At 37.4% G+C, this 25,734-nt stretch overlaps 1 protein-coding gene across 2 annotated transcripts in view; it reads right to left on the bottom strand.

Annotated features, from left to right (window-relative positions):
• Positions 1-25,734, bottom strand: part of DPP10 (dipeptidyl peptidase like 10) — a 434,475-nt gene that overhangs the window by 18,772 nt on the left and 389,969 nt on the right. For both annotated transcript variants that reach the window (XM_054277922.1, XM_054277921.1), the window contains exons 8-17: positions 23,452-23,572; positions 20,570-20,724; positions 18,050-18,147; positions 14,782-14,905; positions 12,630-12,668; positions 11,416-11,523; positions 7,527-7,618; positions 6,033-6,080; positions 5,404-5,525; positions 1,618-1,665 (exon numbers count right to left, since the gene is read on the bottom strand). In XM_054277922.1, the coding sequence (XP_054133897.1) occupies positions 1,618-1,665; positions 5,404-5,525; positions 6,033-6,080; positions 7,527-7,618; positions 11,416-11,523; positions 12,630-12,668; positions 14,782-14,905; positions 18,050-18,147; positions 20,570-20,724; positions 23,452-23,572 (955 nt within the window). The remainder of the gene's footprint in view (positions 1-1,617; positions 1,666-5,403; positions 5,526-6,032; positions 6,081-7,526; positions 7,619-11,415; positions 11,524-12,629; positions 12,669-14,781; positions 14,906-18,049; positions 18,148-20,569; positions 20,725-23,451; positions 23,573-25,734) is intronic.

A 25,734-nucleotide genomic window follows, 5' to 3' on the forward strand; every position in this document is an offset into this window, starting at 1 on the left:
AGCCAAGAAGACTATCAGCTTGGTTTAAAGCTGCAGACTAATTTGATGCAACCCTTTTACACATGAAAGAATGGCTAATTTGTTGTGTTTTTTGTTGTTTTTTTTTTTTTAACTCAGATTACCTATCTCGCTTCCAAAATTTAGATTTTTTAAATTAAATAATAAACTCTTCACTTAGGGCCAAAACAGATAATCTGAGGAGAATGCTTGTTCTGGGCAGTCAACCAAAATGGTATAATTATAGTCTGAGGATAGAATAATTGAAATAATCCTTAATCATTCCTTTATGAATTGAAGAGGATAATCTCATCTTGCACTGAAACACTAATGGTAAATTATCTCTCTTATTATTTGGCTTTTTGTTGTTACAACAAACAACGTCCCTCTATCCTGACTTGCTTTATTTTACTCTAAGGTGCTGCACATAAATCTCAATTTCAGTAATTCACACTCCATAGTACTTTAGATGTAGGTAATAAAGAGCAAAAGCCTGCCTACACAGAAATGAGGAGCTCCACAGAAGTCTAAAACACATTTATTTGAGCAATAGCTCCCCTTTACTGAGCTGGGTAAAACTCCCTGCCCTGGGTGTGCTGTGGAAATGGGCTTTGCAAACAAAAACAATGGCATTAAAAAAAAAAAAAAAGGAAAAAAGAAAAAAAACTCCAAAAACTAAAGTACAGATATTAATTAACACTTCATAGCATGGCACTGTTAATTAGGATGGTACTTCAACATGCAAGATTAGCTCCACTGAACAGTGACTGGCCCAGGACAAAGGGGATGCACACAGGTTCAGTTCAGGATTTCTGGATTCTGGGAAATCAGGATAATCCAGTTAATGAAATTTGTAAGAGTTGGTTTTGTGCTTTTGAGTGAAAATTTTTCCCTCATTCCTGTAATCCACACTTCCATGCTAGTGGAGTCACAATGGAGCTGGAGGTGGCAGAGTTGTTATCTCTGCTGCACCACCAGGAAAATTCAACTGCTGAAGAACAATCTTCCACTAAAAACCACCTCAGCAGCCACGAAACAGTAAATATTGGCATCAATATGCAAGAAAATAATGAGTAAAACTTGACAAATAGAGGTATAGAATACCCTCCTAAAAAGACTTTATTATTGGATTTGTCTCCATTGAAAATGTCAGTGGAGTTGTTCTGGATTCAGAAATAGAAGAGAAGGACTAAATCACCATATGTAGGTCAGCTCTTATGATCAATCATCCTAGGATTGCACCTGATGTCAACATAATTGGATTGCAACTTTAAAAACATCTCTAAAAACACAGAAGGTGTGCTGCAATGGCAGCCTGGTCTACATAGGAAGTGAAAGGGATGAAGACCAACCTGGCATCTAATTTACTCAAGTGTAAACAGAAGATGAGTCACATGCATTTAGTCCAAAAGATATCTAAAAATCTGAAAAAGTTTTAGGATTCACTGCTTTCCTTACCATTTGCTGATGTGGATGTAGCTTAAAAGGTAATTAGTAGCACTTTATATGAATTAGTTTCCATGTACTTGCATGACATTTTCATGTGCTTTGTCTCCCTTCTCCCACACTCCCCAATGAAATTAGTGATGATAAGAAACTTATTTCATAAGGTATACTCACTATCAGTATTACTTGTCCTGTGCACACTTACAACTGGAACACCTGGTCCTGTTTTGAGGAGAGAAGAAAAACAGAGATGAGATAGTTTGTACTCTGTAGTTCAGTGACAAAGAATGGGAGCACCAGTTACCACATAAGACAGGATCCTGGAAGCTCCAGACACACAATTCTCTTCAAGCACAGCAGGAACTCCACTGGTACCTCTTGGAAATGACACAGGCTGGGCTACAGTTCCAACAAAGTTTGAAACAGACACTGCCTTCTGCCTGTTCAGCAGCCCAGACCCTGCACCCAGAAAGAACATTCCTTTTTTTTCTTTAATAATCTCCACATTTTAGTTTTAAGTCATGACTAAAAAAAATATGGATGCACTTAATGGCACTGTTTAAAATATAGCAGTTTGACAGGTTGACTGGGAAATTAATTAATGATAATATCCACTTATTTTGTCTATGAAAAAAGTACAGATGTGTTGAAAAATATATTTCACATTATTATCTGGTTATGAAGCTTCCTTGGTATGCCAACTCTGCAAAACCAACAGCATCACAGTTAAATCTAGGTGTGATGTAGTCTAATCCTATTTCACATACTTTATTTTCACTGCTTCACTAAGAAACTAAAAACAAGGAATATGTGTTCATGCCAACAGCTACAAGGTGGCATGTGAAACTGGCATGACCAAGCACTCAGCATACTCAGAAGTGGCTCAGTCTGTTGTCCCTGCTCTGAAGATCCCCACCAGTGTAAACCTGCCAAAGAAAATCTTGCGTCCCCATCCCCAACATGGAATTTACACATCAGAAGCTCTGTGTTACTTCAATGCTTAAATTACCAGCATTCAGTCACTATTGGGTGATGAAGAACAATAGAGAAAAGCTGAAGTCCCTGAGGACCCCATGGCAGATGAAGGCATGGACCCTTTGAAATGAGGAGTTACTCTCTTTTTGAGAAAAAAAACCAAAACAATTCCCTTTGAGAGTGAAGAGACAGAGCTTAATTTATGTGTTTTGAGAGGTTGTCTCTCTCAATTAATTATGGCATGAGCCTAGGGAAATGTAAATACCTGAAATAAATAGCGTGATGACATTCACAGCCTTCACTGAAGATTTTTATCAGTTTCATTCTCTCCCTCAAGGGGGACGATTGACAAAAATCTTACAGGTAGATGGTTGACAAATCACAGCTTTCTGCCTTAGCTCTCTAAGAAAATAATTTCATAAGATGTCTCTTTTGCTTTGGTTTGTTTTTATTTCCAGCTCTTTTTACTTCTGAATTTGTCATTTTGCTTTCAATTCTTATTTAAGAAAGACCATTTCTGAGCAGGGAAGCACCAGCATTTTCCAACCTATCTCTATTTGTCATACTAAAAGATAGAAGGACAATGACATTTTGAAAAAAGGGAGATTGAAGTAGATTAAAATGCTGATCAGAGGGAAAAAAAAGGACAAATTTGTGTCAGAGGCATTGTGTTACAGTGCATCAGAACAAAGCATAACACTTGGATTTTCCATTGACCTCCTATCAGAACCTCAAACCCAGAGCTTATTTCCTGCTGTATAAAAGGGGAGAAACAACTACTCCCTTTCTAAACTATCTTATTTGAGTGGATAGAAAAATATCTTGCTAGTGTTTGTGAAGTGCCAAAGGAAAAATCCCCAAGCAATGTGGAAAATGAGTGCAAAGGATGTGCTTGCCAAAACTGAGAGGCTGAGGATTCAGTCCTCCATCTACCAGGCAAGAAATAACTCCTCACTCAGGAGAGTCTCTGGAGATGGATACAGCTGGCAAAATGAGAGACATCTCCTGGCTGAGGGAAACTAAGAAGGAAAAACAATCCTAATAAAGGTGCTTGTGGGTGAACAGGAGGTTGAAGAATTGCAGCTTATACAGATAGAACCAGTCCAGAGTCCCCCAAGGGTTTTTCTGGGCAAATTGCTTTTGTCACAATTGGGTGAAGGCTTTTTGCCGTGGGAAAATGAGTGTGAATGGACACAGCAGACTTGCCATTTGTCTCCCCAAAGCAGTTTGCTCAAACTCTCACAAGCAGAAGAGTTTTGATGCCACTTCTATGGTGACCTTGCCACCAGTGTTGACACTGCCAAATGTCCAACCCAGCCCAGGGCCCTGGCACTCCACAGGGGTCACATTCTGCTGTATCTGCCAGGCTCTGAGGAAACACAGCAGAAGACCCTGAACAACTCCCAGCCAGCATTAACTCTACATTAATGTTAGAGGCAGAATAAATTAACGACAGTGGTTTAGCATCCCTGCCCAACATCTACTGCAACCCAGTGGAGTGTAGGTTTAATCCAGGGAGGATGATCTACAGCCTTCCCAGCTCAACCAGAGAACTGCCAAAGTCACTGAAAGTCGTGAGCTTGTGAGTAATCACATGCACAACCTCCTACTGGCATCCACATTTTTATACCAAAGAAGCACATTAAAAATTACAGGCTGAATATATTTTGCTAAAATAGTAACAAGATGCTTTTGGACCCTGGCACATTGCTGATTCAGGGCAAAAATCTCTTCCCAATTTATCAAACCTCTCTCCTGCAAGAATCTGAGATTTACCCCATAGGGATTATGTCAAGCACAAGGGAAAACTCTGCTTAAAGCATGAGGAGCTCATTACTCAGAGAAGGACCTCAAGATTAGCTCCATCATTTCTGCTGCAGATTTAACCATTTATAAATCACACAGTTTGTTCCTTCTTCTTCTAATCAGCTGCACTATAGCTGCATTTCCACAAAAAACAACAACCCAAAAAAACAAAACTGAAAACAAACCCCTTATTTTAGCCAATATATATTCATAGTTTCCTTGTTTGGATACATTCAACGCTCAAGTCAGCATGTATTTTATTTTTGTGTGGGGAAAAAATAGTAGAGTTGTAAAAGAAATAGAGAAAAAGCATGAATGTAAAATGAGCTATTTATATGTATTTCAGATGAATTGTCATCTGCTCTTTGCACTCTGATCCTAACTATTAAAAAAATGCTAGGGGGATAGTGTCTGTAACATTTTTCAAGTTTCAAGGACAACAGGTCTAACTATGTACTTTATTATGCATTGGCTCATGCTTTTCTGAACCTTTTTTATCATTTATATATCAGTGTTTATTTCCTATGTGTAGGTTATAACTTTCTCTGTGTGGAATGGTTTTAATTTTTTTTGTTTATATAGAAATTCTGAAGCCAGCTGGTGCCATGTAGTGCTACTGGAACGCAGACAACAGTAAAACACTGTGAGTTATTTATTACAATTGAACTGATAAAGAGGATCTGTCCCCGGGGATTAAACCACAGCTGTTTTTTGGTAGATACACCCATACACATAATTATGGTGGTGTACAGATACACTGCACATACATGTGTACAAACACTGCTAGAAAACACAGGCTCCCATTTTTTAACTAGGTATAGTCACACAAGACCAATCCCAATATATAAAATAATAAACTGTTACAAGCCACAGTAGCATCACCAAAATCCTGAATTTTTTGGTGAAGGATTTCTATTTAGGGTCAATGTAAGTTGATGTCCTTTATTTGGACAGCGGGATCAGGATTGGAGCAGCTTTCTGACATCACTCATAATTTAGCAGAACATCTTTAATTTAATCATTTCACAGAACATCTTTACTTGCAGTCTTAGAATGAGCTCTGTACAGAACTTTGAGTAATCCACTGCTGGCCTCAATGTTAGAGTCCAGCCTAATGCCCTTCCCAAGGAATACATTAATTCAGAAGCCAGCAGCATTGCACCCTGTGCATTTTCTCACCTTTACAGTGCAGGAGAAAATGCCTGTTCATGGGGCTGAACTTGGCACTGAAGTAGGTGCACTGCTCCTTCAGGAAGTCACACGAGAGACACTGACGGTTCAGTGACCCCACTGTTGATACACTGGGGGAAGAAAATGATCAGAAGCATTTTACATTGGAATAAAATACAACAAAGTAACCTTGGCTATGTAGACAGGATACAAAAGCTGCCCAAAGCACCACTGGCACTGCAATAACTCACAGCATTTGTAGGAAATCATAAAAACCTCACTAGCCTCAGGTTTAAGCACTGAAAATAAGGTGATTTTCCCCCACACTTTAAATAACATGATTAAACCCTATAAATATTTTTATTTAGTAAAACACGGTCATATTAAATGCTTGTATTTAGGTTTAACTTTTTAGATGATTATAAAGGAAAATAGTGAAGATCTATGGTAAGAACATTTTTTGTTAGAAAATTTTCTATTTTTTAGAAAATGGCAATTTTAATTTTGAAAAGCTGTGGCAGTTTCTTTGTTACAGCTCAAGCATACTAATTTTTACACAATGTAAATGATTACCCAAGCACATAGCACTTCTGGCTTGGGATGAAGAAGCTGATAACACAGCCCCATGTAGCTCTTACCTGTGCAGCTGTCTTCCTCTTGGGGACTCTTCAGTGCTTAAGAAATAACTGTGTCCAAAAGAGAAAAAAGGTAAAACTCAGTTTGGTAAAATGTCTGATTTGGGTAGTGTTTAGAGAAGTGAGAGACACCATAAGTAACATTTTTAAAAATTTAAAATTCACAAATATCCATGAAGACCAAATACTTATATATAAGCCTAAGTTCCAAGATTAAACTTCAATTCAATATACAGATTAGTTATTTCAGAAGCTATACAATTTCCTGTTAAAACCATGATGAAAACAAGATTTCATTATTTTAATTCTTGTGATGCCCAGGAGCTCCAGTAGCAACCAGGACACCTCTCTGCATACTAAAAACACAGAAGAGAAAGTTTCTGCTTCACTCCAAGAGTTTGCAATATAAACCCAAATAGCAGATAAAGGTCACAATGAAATTATGTCATATATTAAAATAAGTCTTATGAGATCTGAGTGCCTTTTTGAGCCATAAACCAACTTTTTCTTCTATCTGCTTTGCATGGGTGGAAAGAGACTTTGCAAGAACCCCAACAGAAGCCCTTGGTGTTTCCCTGATGAGATCCCCACAAAGTTTCTGCTTGACAGGCAGAAGGAGGCCAAGGCAGTCCCTCAAGTGGCTGAGACAGCCCTTGTGACATCTTTCACCTCTCTGCAGCCTGACTGCATCCAGACCTCATTTCTACTCCTGGGCCTTGCAGAAGTACCAGGAAAATTCTCTGCAGATATATTTTCAAAACCCATAGAAAGACTTGCAAAAAAAAGGTTTTCTCCAGTACCAGTGAAAAAGATGAGAGTTCTTGCAGCCTCAAAAAAGTTCTTGTTGAAATATCATTTATTTTAAAGCAAATGAGAACTAAATATGCTTGTGTATTTTTTGCCATGGACCGATAGAAGTGAAAATTAAACAAGATCCACTGAATGTCAGATGAAGCCTTCAGACATTTTGTGTTAGTACTAAATTCCTCCCCAAAAGCACCAAATATGCATTTCATCCACTCTCTCACTAAGATGAGCTATGGAAAGAGTTCTCTGTGGGTGAGAATCAGGAGCTCTGATAATCTCTACAAATACTTTGAATTTATGAAGTTGGATCAGATCCCCAAAACTCTGAGACCTCATGCAGTAAAGGTGTGATGTTTTATCAAGTACTAAGAATTTATTATGACTTCTTATCTGGATTCCAGGAAAGAAATTACCAAAATGTTGTTACTGCTGCACTGTGTGTTGATTCCTTCTATTCTGAAAAATATAGAGTCAAGTGATATTACAGTGTGATTCTCTCCCTCTGCATAAAAATGCATTTAGGAAAAGAATGGCAGATGAATTGTCTTAAAACTGCACCTTATGTACTCAAGTGTGTCAAAGTTTTGGTAATGCTCTGAAATTAAAGAAATATTGCTGTTTAATTTTGAGTTTAATGGATTCAACTTTAATAACTTGAATATTTTTATAAAAAAAGGGAACAGTGCTTACATCTTTTGAGTATTTTCATCATATGCCAGGATTTTGATAACTTCCCAGTTCCCTGAAGTCAGGTGTCTCACACTGATTTGTTCACTTTTAGCCTGTTGAGAGATGGGAAAACATTAACTTTCACCTTGCTACATTCTTCTTTGCCTGGCAGGATTGCCTGCACATGTCATTACTGATTACAGCTTTTTAAACTTTAAAATGCAACATAACATCTTCAAACCACAAACCTAATAAACATTTTGAGGGGCCTGAACTTCACTTATCCTTTCCCTCCCACCTATAAGCTTTTTAAAGTCATTAAAATGATCCTTTTTTTCACACACAATTTTTCAGCACAATTTTTCTTTCAGCTGCCCCCATGTCAACAAATAATAGAAATCAGGAAGCAATGCAGGTAAAAACCACCCTTTGGCTGGAAGTTGCAGCAAACTCTTCATCAGACACAAGTTAAAATAAAAAAAACCTAAGTGAGAAGCTTATCTGAGTGCAAAAGGTAAAATCATGGCTCAGGCTATTGAAGATTAAAACTTAAACCTTCACAGTTTGGACATACTTTTTGGGGATTTTTCTATATTAGGGTTATTATGCTTGGCATGTATATACATATTCTTAGTTTTCAAATTCAAGACAAAATTTATAAAGAAAAGAAATATCTCAGAGGTGATACTCAGAGGTTACAAGGCCTACAAAAAGTCATAAAAGCAAAAAAGGTTGGCCTTTTTTTTAATCCATGTATTTCTGACCTGTGCCCTGAGCAGGAGGCATCAACAGTAGCAATAACTAAAAAGAAGCAAATGCACAAAGATAGCCTATGGGAAATGTTGGGAGCTGGCAAGGCAGAACCAAGCCCCTTGGAACTGATTTGTTTCCTAACAGATTCACGAGGAAAGAATGATAGAAATTCTATGACAAGCCTTGCAAGTACCAAATGAAATCAGGACATTGTGCTCGGTGCTGTACATCTGTTTATGATGAGGGCTCCCTGTTCAGGAAGATTCTGATATTCAGTGCTGTCTCCAGGAATGATTAAAATACATATTAGTGATTTATTGTAAGTGACTATTTCTTCTTTAGAGAGAGAGAAGCTGCAGCTACTGAAATAGATATTTAAATATTAAGATCACAGAATCTAACAAGAAAGAGCAATAAAAAGCATAGCCAAGTGTTAATAAACATGGTTATTTTTCAAGGTTACAGCCATAATACATAATTTATGAAGCTTGAAGAAAGTTATCCCCTTGATCCATTAAAGTTACTTTATAATTCTTATTTTGTGGTTGAAAAAAAAGAGATTTTCTAGAGTTGCAAAGCTCCATGAAAGAAATGTCTAGATACGTAAGACATGATTCAATCCCATTTTGAGATTAGTTTCTTTTAAATATTTCATAAGTTACTAAAAGCATTTGAAAACAATAAACCACACATCCAGCCCTCTCCATTCATACAGTAAATAATCTATGACAGACAGTAACCTTTCAGACAGTAACTCCTCCCTGAATAAAGATTTAATTAGATGTCTCTGCTAACGTGCTTTGTGTAATTGACACATGCTTTTCTGAAGTGCAGTCAAAGAAATGCAGCCTGAAAAACACCAGAATTTGTTGTAAGATTGAGAAATCAGCCTCGGTGATTAAATCAAAGCAAGCCATTAAAATTTCCTTCTTTATCCCTGCAAGTCCACATTGGTTCTGTTTTAACTTTCCTGCACATGAAAGCTGATTTCTGTCACTGGGCTGATGCCTCTGCTGAGTGGCACCAGAGCAGGAATGAGAATCCCAGTGCCAGATTCCAGAGTTATCCTTTTGCACCCCAGAAATGCTGTGAACATCTGGGTACTGGTGATCTGCTGACTGCTTTAAATTCTGCAGGGCACCTGCTGTGCTGCTGTGGCTCTCACAAGGTGTGACAAACATCCAATGTGACAAAGGGCTTTATGTGCAACGCTTAATATACTTTTTATGCCTCTATGTTTGCTTTAGAAATAATGGACAATCAGATTAATGCAGTGTGTAAAACACATCATATAAACATATTTCCTGCCCTTTACTGCTCTGTATCAGCCCCATTACCACGCAGAATGTTGCTTACTGATGAATAATGGCTGATATCACATGGGATATCACATTTTCCTTTTCTCAGGAGCAGCTACATGCTTAAAGCCAAATTTGTCATTGGTGATGCCATTCAGATTTGTTTATTCATGTTGATGGCAGGCAAAATAGAAGCATTTTCTAGTTTTGGAGCTGTGCAGTACTCAGGGCTTTAATTCTGCCTAGAAGGAACAGAATACTAAATTCTGAAACATAAGCTTGACTTTAAACATTATTCTGCTGGAATTAAAGGTGCTTAAAAGTAGGCATGTATTATCTTACTGAATAGGAGTGGGGTTGATCTTTGCTTAAACATTTTCCTGAATTAGAATCAAGTTTCCTGGACTTTTCAGTAGCAAGAAATGTCAGAGCCTACAAGGTTAAGGCAAACTTGATCGTATCTGCAACATCCTTGGGAATGTTGCAAGTGAACTTTCAGATCCAGATCACTATTATTTCATTTATTTTAAAGGTATTTATTCACACTGTGAAAGATACCAAAATAAGGCTTGACTGATGTGCTGGTTTTGCATTGGAGCCACCCACAGAAATGATTTTTTCTGTGAGGAGCTGCTGAGAGCTTCCTCTGTGCCTAGCAAAACTAGTTGCTGGCTACCTTTGAGAATAAGTATGCTAACAAGCCAATTAAAAACTAGATTCACCTCTGTGAGATTCACAATTTAAAGCAAACAAGCACTGGGAATTCTCTCATTTCCTTCTGGCCTGGAAACAGGTAACAAGGCCAGGCCTGCTTTCTTTCAGTTACTGTTAAAAATGTTTTGAGCTTGATTTGCCTTCCTCCTAATCCTATCTCAGAGCAGGAAATGAGGAAGTATATTCTAGTGGCATATATTCTAGTATATTCTAGCACTGGCATTTGGCCAATGCTAGACCCACCACAACTGACTAAAGGGTTTTGCTCAGGTGTGAATTTTTATTTGTATTTATATCAATAAATACACCTTTACCAGTCTGTCATCTGAGTTGCTGTTTTCTTTAGGAAATAGAATTTGACATGGCTGTGATCCCTTTTATCTTCACTGACTCTTTCTTGATATATTTACTCTGGTGAATGAGCATCTTTGTTCTTGTTTCTTCAGGTTAAACTGTCATTAGAGTTCTTTTGTTCTTGTTCTGTCTGCAGCGCACTGTGAACATATTTCAGACTTAATAATGTTCATACCAGAACACTGTCATAAAGGCAGATAACAAGAGCTGCCTGGCACAAATCTGCTATTTTGATGTTTGGGTACCTTGGTAATCCCTCCTATGTCATATGGCTCTGCTAAAGCACCTGGATTAATGCTCTGGTGATTTAAATAGATGCCTTGGAGTATTCCGTTCCAGGGCATAATTTCCTTTATTAGTTCATCACAACTTCATACTGGTGACCTTCAAAGTCACACTGCAAATTTATCTTCTTTCAGATTCTTCTTTGGAAAAAGTAATGACCCTGGGAAATGAAAGCTGCTGAATAATGTTGCAAAGGGTAATAAAAGAGTTCTAACTTTCACAAAAGTTTTAAGTTTGGGTATTGCCTCCCTTTACTGTTCTGTAAGAGCAGATTCTAAATAGGCGTTTAAAATTATTTGCTATTTAAAGGAATGCATGTATAGTGTATTTAGAGAAGGTAAAATTAGGTTTTATTCTGGAAAAAGTTATAAATACATTCCACTGCACTGAGAGACAAACTGGACAGGACAAATGACCATGACACAAGTGTTCTGATTAAACTGAAATTCAGTTAAAAGTCCTAGACAAGCAGTAGGATATCATAAACAGCCTGACCAGAGCCTTACCTGCACAATGAACATGGCTATGTGGTGGAACTCACCACGGCCACCCTGCTTCACTGGCACAGTCATGAAGAACTTACTGCCATCCTTGGAGAAAACAGGCTCCTCGTTCTGTAAGTGTAACATTGTGTTAGTCTGGCACACCTCTCATTACATTTCTTAACAAAAGATCAGCCTCAATTTTTTTGTCTACTTGGTTTTGCGGTGCTCAGAAGTCAGTTGGAGAAGACATTCTTAGGTTTTCAGTATATTCTGTTAAGTTTAACAAAAACGTGGTGGCTAAAGCTGAATATAGCTCAGGCCATGTGCAATTCTGTCCTAAAGGGTGTTTAGAATATTACAGCCCTTGCAGAACTCTCCCTCACAATAACCTCTGGTAATTACCTCTGGTAATCTCATTCCTAATGCAGGGAGACTTTCCAAGACAGTGTCCTTTACAGACATACAAATAATGGCAGAGATAACTCCTACTGCTGAGGAGAAGAAGAAAAGTTTCAATGGTTTGGACTCACTGAGTACATGTTTAACACCCACTGATTTTGATAAAGTTGTATGGAAAAAATAAGCACATTGAATTGATATTCTGAATCAGGGTTTTACCACAAACTGCAGCCTGATGTGATACCATCTCTCCCTGTCTAGCTTTGCACAGAAGTATGAAAGGAAATGGCTTGCTATAAAAGCATTGGGGTTTTTTTTGTTAAAATGATTTCTCATTTGCACATTGCAAAATGAAGCCTGAAATGTAGTTTAAATGGAATGTGTTTCATCCAGTTATTGGACAGTTCTTCTGAAGCTATGAAAGTGGAATAATTGGCTGACATATTAGTTAAACATATTGTTCTGGGTATGAATTTAGAAATACTTTACTTTCTCATTCCAATTATAGCCCATATGACCTCTAATCTTTGATCTCCTGCTTTAATTTGGTGAGATCATTTTTAAATCAGAAACAAATCACAGTAAGTAGGACATGCCTGGAATGAAATTCATCTGGTCTGTCTTCCACCACCCCAGACTTGGGTAGTTAATCAGCTGTTCATCTAAATGCTTACTGAACTGAATCCAGACAGACCAGAAACTGAAGGGAATACTGCCTCCAAAACCCTCAGAAGTGTCTCAGGACTTTATTAGTTTATAAAATAACACACAGTTAAATAAAAATGACAATGAAGCAATTATGCATTATGCACCCAGAAATAGCATTTCTACTGTACCTGTTTAGGGAGCCACAGATCTGACTGCATTTCATATTTCTAAAAGAAAAAAAAATAGGAAAAAATTGGTTTTATGGAATAGCTAGAGATAAAAAATATTTCCCATATTCAGCAAAAGGTCTCTAGCTATTTAATGGGGTTTTTTTCTACTGTGTTACAATCTCCTCATTTCTTTGCTGGCACTTGCATTGAAACAAATGATAATTTAATTACAAAGTCAGCTGCTTTATTCAGATTTTTGGTAGAACATCACAGGGGAAACTAAGAATGCCATTTCAGTCCTTTCTGATTAGCTATCAAGAAGCTTCTATTTGTTTTTTACCTCTAGGCATCATCTGACAACTGGATATTTTAGGTCCTTCATCAACACTGGGCAAACAGCCAGAATCAAGCTCAAATTGTGAGACCTTTTCAAATCACAATCTTGTGCTTTAATGGCTTGTAGTGTGGCATCAGTGATGAGAAAAAAAAAAAAAACCAAATTATTTTTTTTATTGTTCATATTCATGTTTCACATGATGTCATTTGAAAAAAAAAAAACCCAAACCAACAAAACAACCAAATATCATACACACATTGCACACATTGTTGAAAAAAAAATATAATACACATTAACTGTTGCAAATTGTGATAGTCACTGGGAAGTAATGAAAATTTAGTAGCTATAGAAGAATCTGTACATATATGGCCTGAAAAATGAAAATCTGTAGCTATTGTAGCAGTTGGTTTTATACAGTTTTTTTTGAAACTGAGGACGTGTGCAACATCCTAGAAAGAAAAAAAGGTTTACAGCTGAAATCAAATGGTGTGATACAATGTTAAATTCTCACATTTAGCCTTTCCACATCCATTGATGATTTCAAGAGCATCACTTTATCCCAGAGGGTGCAATATAGGAGCCTTCCAGGAGGAGCCAGGCCTGGGCTGTGCTCACAACAGTGAGAGTGCATCACCATCCTTCCTCAGCCCCCTAAAAATGTCCTTTGCTGCACTGTAAGTGTTCTGGAGTGGGACTTCTCGGTCTGTCTCTCTTACATTATGTCCTGGATTACAGCTCCCTGGGTACCCACTTCCCACAAATCCAATTGACCTTGGAGCACATAAAGGTCAGATGCAGCTGCAGTAGTTCAGGACCAACTTTCTTAATAAAAAGACAAAAGGCTCACAGGAACCAAACCTCAACGGTCACAATCTTAATCCATACTTTGGGGATTCATTCACAGTTTCTGAGTGAGGAAAAACACCCTGTAGTAGGCAGCAGAAGAAGAAGATGAGCTTGGAAATAATCTCTGACACTCCAATATGACTGACTTCAGCAGCAGACACTGATGGGAGCCTTTTGACTCAGAGGCCAACATTAATCACTCATAACCATTTAAACTGCCAAATTATACCCTCTGTTTTGGAGCATCTGTTGGTACTGATAGCAGCATGTACAGAAAATATTTATACTTTTAGCTGGTTCTGGGAAGAGATTGTGACTCAGAAATGGGAAAGCAGCCAAATGCATTCAAGATGCAAGATTGACTGAGAAAATGGGGAGATGTAATGCAGGAGTGTCAGAAGTCAAAGTCTGGGTCCAGGGGTGGAATGTGTCTGGATTCAAAGAGAAAAATGTATTTCAGTTTGGCTTACATTCAAAAATGAAATATCCTTGTTGCCTTTCAAATTTTTTTTCTAAAGTTATTTAATTCCGTGATCAAATTTGAAGGAGTTATAAGAATTTTACACATTTTCCTTAAGTGTATGGAAGCTGTGAGAGATAGAAAGATCTAAAACTCTGCAGGGGGAGAGAGGAGAAAGCAGTCAGCTGAAAATATCTGTCAGAGGACAAGCTTGTCACTGCTCTAGCTATAACCCAAGTACATGATGTTCAGCAACTGCAGCTTCCAATGAAGCTAATGAATGAACAAAGCTTAGTAATTCTGAAAATGTCACTCAAAGTTGCTAACTGCATGAATTCATTTCACCACATTTGGAATTTTCTCACATCCATTTCCTCCCTGTTGACTAATTATATTCAGCTTACAACTACTGCATCTGCAAACTGATTTCCAAATATCTTTTTCTGAATATGATAACAGAATGCAGAAGAAACCTTGGAAAGAGACCTTGGGGAAAAAAAAAAACAACACAAAACCAAACAACTTACCCTGGTACAAGCTCCAGTTGTGGTTTCACAAACTGTAAGGATGGAGATATTCTGAGCTCTGTTTAACCATCTCACCACAGCCTTGGTGTTGCTTATCCATTTCACCATGGTGATATAATATTCCCTAAGCAAAACATTTGAGAACACAATGTTCAGATCATTGGTATTTCAGATTAGACTTCAGGAAAAAAAACCCCATATATACAGTTCATTTTAATGCTGAATTGGTACTGCCTGACTAAAGGATGGAGAAAATAACCCCAAATGTCCAGCATCTGTGTTCCTACAAGTGGGATGGCTCAGTCCTTCAGTGTGATGTTCCCCTGGGAAATTTTTGCATATATACACAAACTTTACCAACTGTGAGACATATGCTTGCAAATACACATGAACTGTGTACTTTCCAGGCAGCTCAGAAACAAGTACTGAATTCCAACAGAAGCCAGTATTTTCCTACAACAAATAACTTCAGATACACACATTTTTGCAAAATAATCCAGTCTTACTGCCAAAGAAAAAAAGAAGTTCTATAATATTAGAGTTCAGCTAGAGCCCACTTTATAAAATTATAAAGTAATAAGTATTTTATAACAGGACTTCTGGATAAAAGGGAGGTCCCTCTCACTGTCAATGTGTTTCTGTTTCTGTTTTAACCAACAACTCATAATATTAGCCAAATTGTCTGTCCCTCAACACCACGGGCTCAGCACATGGGCTTCCCTTGGGCTGGTGCTATGGAGGATTTGCTATAGAGGACCTGTTGCACTCTGTCATCCCTGCCCAGCTATTTCCTTCCCTTCTCTCCCACAGGCAGCTCTCACAGTCCAGCTGAGTTATGTGCTGGAGTGGAGTCAGCTTGTCTGGAAAAAACTCAGACCCCCTTTAAAACAAGGGGCTTAGCTTGAATATAATTAGGCTTTTAATCTATTACTGATAGGGATCTCATTACTCTTTGACAACAGGCTTTTAATTATACATTCAAAAGGCTCCTTGCTAGCTCAGAGACGCTGAGCAGCACCAGCAGCAAAGCTGCCCACAGGAGAGGCAGGAGACAGGAGAGCACTGCAGCTTCAGCCAGCCTGGTGCTGTGTTTGCAGAACACACCTGAGCAACCCAGCATGCAGATTCCTCTGGCTTTCATACTTGACTTCTAGCAAAACAGGTATCTTCACATCTGGATACCAGAATGATAAATAGAAATGGGGACTTCAAGTGTATTCTGAGCTTAATATTGAACTTTTTTTTTTTTTTTTTGCTTTAACAGATGTTTAATCTTACTGAGAGGCAAAAATGTATGCGCAGGTAAAACAAAATCTACCATGACACCAGGTGACACAAGCAAGACAGCAATCAGTTTGTGTCCCCAAGCTTCTCAGGCTTTATTGTACACACCTCCAGCTTCCTCATGACCCCAATTCCAAGAGGAAAAACTAATTGCATTCTGGACAAAGGCCTGAAGTAAAATATTAAAGATGTTTTTCACTGAAGAAAACATAACTGTACACATGAAATGGAAGCACCAAAGGGGTAACAGTAACTGCATGAAATACAACCATGTGTCTGAAGGAAGATTTTCAGTCTTTTTGTGACATTAACAGTGCATAGCAGGTGGTAAATTTTTCTACAGAATGAAACTTTCAGGAGTAACATTTACAAGTGTTATCCTATCTTTATATCAGAATAGCCTGAACAGGACTTTGGAAATATTACCAAGCACCTTTATAGGATCCCTAAAAGAAGAAAATTAATTTTTCATTGAATTTATTAATTTAATTTTTCATTGCATTTATTCAATCTTACATTGCATTTATTCAATCTTACAAGTTCCCAGATGCCCTAAAAATCAGGGAAACAGTTTTATGTCTTCAAAGGTCCTACACCAGACACAATTTGGGAAAAGTTAAGAATCTGAATGTTACTTTTTTGGTTAACTAACAGAACCTCTTTTCCCTTCCCTTTCCCTCTCCCTTCCCATTTCTTTGGTTTCTCTGTGCAGGAGTGAATCTCTCCATAACAGCAGATGGGTATGAGGTGTATAACTACTTCTACAAATAGTTTAATAAATAACCTATAACTATTTCTAAAAATGTTTCTGTCCTTAAAGCTATATGTGATAATGAACCATTCGATTTAATTCTGAAATACTCCCATGACCTATTTACTAATAACTCCATAATGAAAGGGTTAGAAACACACTGAAATAAAATGAATTCTAAAGGTAGCTGCTACTTTTACTAAAAAAGCTAATACTTTAGGAAAAAAAAAAAAAAACAACTCCCAATCATTGCTAACTTCAAAGATTTTCACTCTAGAAAAGCCTGTTAAAAGCACATGGTTCATATCTCTATATATATTGATATATGGACACATATGGGTTGATGACCAGTGTGAAGACTGTTACTGAAATCCTGAGCCAAATTCATAATTTAAAGTAAAAACAGATAACAAATATACAATCTTTCTAAGTTTTACTGCATGAAAATTATACCTTAATAGTTAAAATGAAGAAGAAACTAACTTTTTTCCCCAGATTTAAATAGATTTACTCAGTCTTCTCATGCACTAGCAAGCCAGAATTTTCATCAAATGAACAACAATATCTTTATCAAGAATGAGCAAAGATGCTCCAGAGATTTGGCTTCAGTTCCAAGAAGACAAAGGAAGTTTTAAGATACTAACTTTAATATTTGAGTCTACTATTACTTTCCATCTGCTGAGGAGGCAGAATGAATCTGAAAACCCTGAAGTGAAACCATAACATCTGAACACCTTTTCAAGATTATCTTTATCTTGGGGATCTTTTCTTACACATTACTTTTTTGCTTTACTTCTTTGCTCCTTCTGACACTTAAAGACGAACTTTATTGTCATTACGGAGAGTGAAGATGCTGATCTTGATGGCAAGAAATCTCTTTCAGATTTACAGCACTGTTTAAATTAATGAAGGGTTAGCAAGCAGCAGCAGATTTTATTATGTATTTCAGTAGTGGCCCATCAATAGACAGAAAATAATTCAAAATGCTCAACTCATTTAAAATAATTTCTCTTAGTAACACAATCAGTAAGCATTCCAGTTGACACTAATAATTGCAAGGCATAATTCACTATTAAATTATTCCTGCAATAAATTAGAGTACCTCAATTTATGTAGAAGAGAGCTACACCAGCCTAAGATTGTTTGTACCAGTTGTGAATAAGTGGCCACTGTTAACATCCTGATTGTTTTGGGAACAATTACCGTAAAACATTACACCATGAAATTATATACCTTGACTTGAAGCTGTCAGGTGGCATCAGTTCCAGGGTATGTGCTGGTCCATACAGATTAACTACAAACAGCTTTACTGTGGGGTTTGTTTGACCTGCCTTTGGAAAAGAAACAAAGAAATAGGAGTTTTAGAGGCACTGAATCAGTGACAGCTAAGCAGACTCAGTTGTTAAAATAATTCAGTATCTTTATAATAATGAAAAGCTATTAAAGCTCAAGTATCTTATATCTGAAAAATTAATTTCATAGCCATATGAATCACACAGATATGAAGTATTGAGTGATTCTTTCACCACCCTTTACTGATGGAACACCTTCCTGTGCAGAGCAAGTGACCAGCACTAGAAGTGGCTTTGCTACCAAAACACAGTCAGTTCCTAAATCTGCTGGTAAATACAGCCTCCAGCTAAGCCCTTTTCAGATGCTGTTGTTCCTTCTTCTGAAAAGCTGCACTACCTCCGTCTGGGATAGCATTCCTCCTCTGCCACCTCTCCTTTTCTTTACCATTTTCCCTCAGTCTTCCTTCCCTTGGTTGGTTAGCTGAAAATCTCAATTTCCGGCCTGCACCAGGAGCCAGTTGCTTTGGCAGGCCAGCTCCCAGGGAAACGAAATGATTCTTGTGGCTAAAGGGGAATAACATGGCAGTTTGATAGATACCCACTGGGAGGAGTCTGATAAATCCTGAGGGTCTACAGGGAGGTGGGAATCATCCTTCACCTGTAACATGGCTTGTTGCTAAGGGATGCTCCTGAGATGAAGGAGAGGCTCTGGAGGGCTGCAAGGAGGTGCTACTGGTCCCACATCCCTGTCCTACGCTGTCCCCAAGTTTCAGTTTCATGTCACAGGAATTACACTATCTAACACCCTTGGGACACAAAGCATGAAGTGTGTTCCCCAGTGGGGCTAAGCCCTGTTTAATACTGGAAGGAAAAGGTAAAAACCACTGATTCAACAGATTTACTATTGTATATGACAAAGCTGTATACTTGGCTCTTCACAGGCTGATATACACGCCCAAATTCCTGTTAGAAATTCCTGTTTGGGCTTATCTCAAAATAAAGTCCAAATGCTATATCCACTCGTCTCTGAGTGGTATGGAGGACAAGAAAGTGGCATTTGTGTGTTTATAACACTGTCACGAAAAAACCCCACCTTTTTTTAAAAAGAATACAGTCTATGTGTATGACATGTACACAGACACAGATAAGCATGTTCCAATTTTCACAAAAACATGTGTGTTTCATTTTATTTTTTAATCCTAGTTATAATTTTCTCTGATGGTTGCACTCTATAGTAAAGGCCAAATCTTTTTTGTAATCTCTGTTGCTACACCACCAGCTTCATTACCAATTAATGATGTTTAACGAGGAACTAAATTTGTATTAAATGGAGACATTAAATAAAGATAATGTTTCTTCATTAATGAGATTACTGAAGTAGTATTGTGTATCACTTTTATGCTGAATTGCTAATGAAATAATATTACTCCTTGCTCATTTCCAAAGCTGACTAAAAAATACTCTATTTTATTCTTTGCTCTGTCACTCAAGGCATTTTGCCAATGCAAGTAATATAAACTATCCCTAAAATTACTGTTGTTTCATTATTTCAGAGTATTATTTCATACCACAAATATATTCTATTTATATAATGTATGTTATTGCTTCATAGCACTGGTACAGCCTAACTGTTCAGCCATCAAGAATAAAGTTTCCTCACCCAAAGGCAGTAGCAGGAATAGCAAGGTAACAGAATATTTTCTAAAGCTCTCAATAAACTTGCCCTGAAATGCCAGAGGAGTACCATATAGGTGGACCTGTCAGAAAGGAACCCAGACACTTTGTGCAAGGGCTGGATAAACTGATCAGCTGTATGATCAAAACAGCAGATCTGGAGGCACCTCACCAGAAAATCCCCAGAAAATGAGAAGTGATTTCAGGCATTACTCCTATTGGGCTGTTCTTTCACTTTCCAAAACAAACCTAAAAAACCTTCTCTAAATCTTCTAAAACACTGACAGTTCTAATTTTTTTTCCTCTTTTTGATGGCCATGTAAATATGTTACTGTGGCTTATTTTATTCAATGCCAGTCTGTCACATTTATTAACAACAGCACAATCTACTGGGATCTCTGTATCTGTGAAGGAACTTGCCCTGAGCTCTGCACACAATGTCTGACTCCAGAGCAGCTGGGGCTGGATCTTTTTCCTACACAGTCCTTCAAATGCTTTACACTTCTCTCTGAAGTGCTGGATTTATTTTACCAAGCCAAACACCAGTGATGAAATTACTTAAATTAGTTTCTCTAATTCTCTAACTTAAATTAGTTTCCCCTCACCTGATAGTTTATTTTCAGGTATTATAATCTACTGGAAAAAAAAAAAAGTAATTATTATTTCCTGAAAAGCATCATGAACAAAACCAGCCTCTGTTACTGCCTGGAAACATTCTTTCCACATGGCTGAATATTATCAGTGACCACAGAGGAGGAGGTGGGGGGTGCATTCCCACTTATCTTACCTTAGGATATGGATACTGCTTTCCCTTTGGATACAGACCTCCTGTGAACCTGGGAATGACCATGTTGGGCACCAGAGAGTCATTGATGGTCAGGAAGGCCAGTCTTTCCCCATCTGGAGACCACCAGTGGGCAATGTGGGAGTGGAGAAGTTCCTCTGCAAAACCAGATTTCCTTAGGCTCCATGAAAAAATTCACACACAGTGTCCAGCTCGTTCAGCTGGCACCAAGTTGCTTTCCCTGTGCCAACTTGAAATGTGCCTGCTGTAATTTCAGTAATTTCACATCATCCTGCCTTGAATGGTTGGATAACAAGGAACATTGAAGGAGCATTTTCCTCAAATGCATACTTCCACTAACATCAATAAATCATCTAAATATGAAAGACGATTGTTACTGACATATGCTCAGTTCTATTGCATTCCAATAAATGTGTTTACTTAAATTTTAAATAATTTAAAATAATTTGGGGGTTTGGGGTATTTTTTGTGATTGCCATTTTTTTTCTTCTCCTCTTAATATAGAACTTCAGTATCCTGATTTCTTTGAGTTGTGGCACCTGATAATATGCAGATCTTCACACAGTCATATTTATGTAATCGATTTTGGAGTGCAATTTTCTTGTCTCGGTCTAGTGGACGGCTTTAATTTTTGGGAAGTTCAGTTCTGGAGTAAAACACTCTGAAAATCTGAACCAAACTTTTTTTTAATTCAAATTTTATTTGCTTTCCAAATGAATCCAATTCTCCAAGAATGTCACTCAATGTTTTCTTACATTTATTGTCAGTGTATATCACCATAAAAAGAAACCAGAAGCAACCACAGGCACAAAACCCAAACCCCTGGAATCCCAGCAGCTCCTGAGCAATTCTGAATTCACCCTGTACAAGTCTTCTGCTTCCACTTATGAAAACACTCTGAATTTTCATTATGCATTTGATATGTTAGCCTGCTTAGTAAGGATTTTTTATTTAAATCTGAAGAATTTGGCTGGAAAACGAATTGAGAATAGTGTACCAGGGGAAAAGGCCTGACTGCATACCTAATTGGAGAGCCTACCTTACAAAACTACTTAAACTGTCAATAGAGACTCTCCAAGTTGCTAATTGGATTCTGAGGGTTCTGAAGCAGCTTAATGGGTTGAATTATCTAAGTTTAGGTGAAATGAAGCTGGGACCTATATTTAAAGTCATATATTCTGGGTCATGCTTCTCTCCCTGGCTGGATAACTAAAACCTTTTACACAGGAGAAGAGCAGAGAATAAATGGTGAATATCAGAGAGCAGAAAACCACAATTATGTTTGCTTTAAAATATTACTGTTTGCATTTACACAAGGTTATTCACACAAAGAAAAGCTATTCCCAAATGCTTTGTAAGGTAAAATGCTAGTAACAATCTCATGAAAAGACAAAAGAAAACAAATGAGGTCAAAGGAGGAAGAGTGCTCGATTCAACTGAAAATCTCTCAACTGCACCTGGAAAATATTCAGCCTGCTCAGCTTCTGATGTTGCTATAAAACTGCTGAAAGTGGAGCAGTGCTCCAGGTTAATGGGAAAGGAGCAGTGTGTTCCTGTGCCAGCAGACACTGGGCTTCTCCAGCATGTGCAGTCTCACCCTGACTTCCATGGTGTTCAGAGCTGAGAAGGGCTCACTGCCTGCCTGCAGATTAAAAGACTTGGAAAATAACGAGCAAAGAAGGACTCTTCACTAAAAGAAGGCTTTAGGACATGATTCATGAGGAAGGCTTTGGGATCATCTCCCACAGCACCTCAGAAACTTTCTAGTCCCAAATGAGAGAACTTTTGCCTCTCCTGGCTCTCACTCTTATTAATTTCTTATTAACTTATTAACTTATTATTAACTCTTATTAACTTCACTTTGTTTTAGCAAAAATTGATATATTACATCAACTTCGATGAGTTATATCTGCTTAAATTCTTCAACCTGCATGCTGTTGTGTAAGATTTTAAGATTATTAATTACATATAAAATTATATTCCATTTAAAAAATGTTCTTTTTTTTTTTTAATGCTGCCGCATTAAAAGATTTCAAAACACTAATGGAAACCTTGGAAGTGATTAACTATCTGATCACTTTACAGACTGAGGGATGCAGATTACCATTTTAACTTCAGAGTTCACTTGGGCAGAGATTTGAAAAAAAACCCCATGGTGAGCTGTTTGCCCACAACTACTGCAATGCCAGGAGGTGTGGATAGACCATTTTTTAAAGTGAAGTTCCGTGCTGCATGGCATTAACACCATTCCTAAAAAAACCTCTTCACACAAGAAATTTCATACCTCAGGTAAATTAACACCAAGCTATTTATCTATAGAATACACGAGTCCCATAGAAAGAGGAGCTGAAATGTGTAATAATTTTAAGCTGTTATACCAAGCTAGATAATTTGCTCCCTTTTTTTGTTATTTTTCTCCTCTTAAATTTATCATTATGTTAAAAGCATTTTGGGTGCAGAGAGAAACATTCTGTGGTACTGGCTGCAGAAGACAGACTGAGCTATCCCCCACTCAAATATGGGTGCCCTTTTCTGTGGGGATGATTTAAATGTAAATGGATCATCACTGCTGTCCCTAAAAGCAGCCAACTGAGTCCTTTCCCTGCTCACTTTTACACGCTACCAAGAGTTCATTTGCTACATTCTAGTTTGAAATGAATTCTTCTTTCTCAGAAAACATTGCTATATGCAACCAGCAGCCAATACAAAGAATGAGCAGATACACAGGCAATCTTGCAGGAAAATGAGAAGGGACAGGAACAAACCCACCCTCAGCATTTCCTGGAATGAACAGATTTGTGCTGTTGGGTCTGTGCAAGGACCTTGCATCTGTTTTTATAAACAGATATATTTGTCCAGCTTACCTTCATATAGCCAGTCTGTAATTCCATTAAAAATAATTCCTTCTTTTCCTGAGGATGTCAGGCGCAATGAGCTGCTCTTTACATCAGGCTGATAGTAGATGTTATTTTCAAATATATAAATCTGGATGAGGTAAGAGAGATGGAGAGAAAACCAATATTTTGGTAGATATAAATGAATGTTCAGCAATGAATACATAATTTCCTCAGGCTCAGAACAGTCTACAGAATAATTCAGCATGACTTTGCACCAACATTGTCTTCATATTCCATTTTATTATAAAATTGGACAAACCAAACAAACTTTTAATACTTAAGGCAAGCAAATGCTTCCTTTGAAATTGTCTTTCCAGTTGAAATATTCCTATTCATGTTAAAAAAAAATATTATTGCATTCTTAAAAATCATACAGGAGACAAGTTTTATAACAGCTGAATGAATAAATAAAGAAATTTTCATCTGTTTTTTTAACTGTGAAATGAAACACACTTCTGCAAGGACATACAGCACAGTACATACACCATAAATATAAGTTACAGCTTTATATCAGAGTGTGAGAACACATTAGAAAAGCAAAAACAAATAGCAGACAGCTTTTCTCAGCTTGCTGATGACTTCTGACTGACACACCAATGTTTTACCTCAAGTATACTATATAAATGCTCTTTATTTTTCAAGTCTGGGCTCCTCATCCTCCTTTTTCCTTCTTCACTGCCACTCATTAGCCTTGTGTGCTCTTTCCCTGCTCACTTTGTTGCAAAGGGTATCAAGTTCACCCATTTTGTGAGGCTGAGCTCCAGGTTCCATGACAAAGTGCAATAAATCACAATGGCCACGTGTGCACTTGCACAGCTTAACACCAAAACCAAAGCAACAGGAAGATTATGCAGCACCTCAATTCACACTGAGAAAATGCATCTGTGACAGGACTAAAGAAGCCAAATGCCACAGAAGTTTTTGTTACCATTTCAGCACTGTATGCAGATGATATACAATGTCTCAGGGAGTGGAACAGGAACTCAATATATTTCCACCAAAGACTATTTAAAAAGCCTGGTCATTTATCATTCTCTCATACTTCCAGAATACACGACTTATGGGAAAATACTAACCAAAGAGCAAAGTTTTATTAGCACTATTACTGCTGTTCCCCTTGCTTCTAAATTACCATCTGAAATAGGTTTCCCTATGAGTCTCCAAACTAATGATTTTTAGCAGTAGCCATTTCATGATTTCTGCTGCAGAAAGGTGTAAAGCTGAGGGTTTTTTACATACCATGAGCAATGCAATGATTTTAACCATTACTGGGAACAGAGTGACTTGGAAGTAAGTCCTTTATGGCCAGATATCAAAGCTTAGCAGTGAGCTCAAATCTGAAGCAACAATAGATAAACCAGTTTGAATAATCCAAAATGTACTGAGCTTTATATAAGTACAAAGAATTTCATTTCTGGGAAGCTGATGTATCACTCAACATCAACAGCAAAAGAAAACAACCATGAGAGAACGCTGGATGTATCAAATGCTGGATGATTTTTAAAATAACATCAACAAGAACTTCCTGTAATGTGTATTTCCACACTAAAAATGCACTTTTATTTCTAACATAAAAGAAATGAATACAAACAAACCCAAGACATGTTTAACTGCTTATAAAATAATTTAGCCAAGTATTTGTTATTTATGTCAACTAAAACTATTGCTATCATACTCCATTACAGGTAGACTAAGTAGTGAACCATTCTAATAACTATTGCTTCCTACAAAGCAACTTCTTATTGAGGGCTGACAATCCCTGATTATTTAAACAGCAGCTTTCAACAGGTTACCAAAAAAGCTTACTTGGTCAAATTATTCTATTTTATCTAAACTTCTTTAATTAAAAAAAAAACTTTAATTGATTTTTGAAGATCAGGAGTTTGATTTTTGCTCCTCTCCCCCCTTTTCAGGCGGTTAGTGTTCTAAATAGTGAAGAGACCCACACTGTCTTGTCTCTGCAGTGAAAACTTTCATTTCAAATGATCAATGACAAAGCACAGGATTAAGAATTACTTGTTTTATGACTGAACCCTGAGAAGGTTTTTAACCCTGAGAAGGCTTTTAATCCTGTTATTACTACTTATCAGGCATTGCTAATTCCACTTGACAGATCCCAGTTAAGTAAATATCTCTGAAGGATACTCACTGTTGTGCCACTGATTGTGGCTGTATCATCTTTATTCCTCACTCATTTCATAAAACAGCTTTGTATCCATCCTAAACCAGTTCTCAGTCACCCTCTGAACA

Source organism: Melozone crissalis, unplaced genomic scaffold (assembly GCF_028551555.1).
Source record: "Melozone crissalis strain CALT ecotype California unplaced genomic scaffold, PUWL_Pcris_2 ptg000023l_1, whole genome shotgun sequence".
In the NCBI taxonomy this organism is placed as follows: Eukaryota; Metazoa; Chordata; class Aves; order Passeriformes; family Passerellidae; genus Melozone; species Melozone crissalis.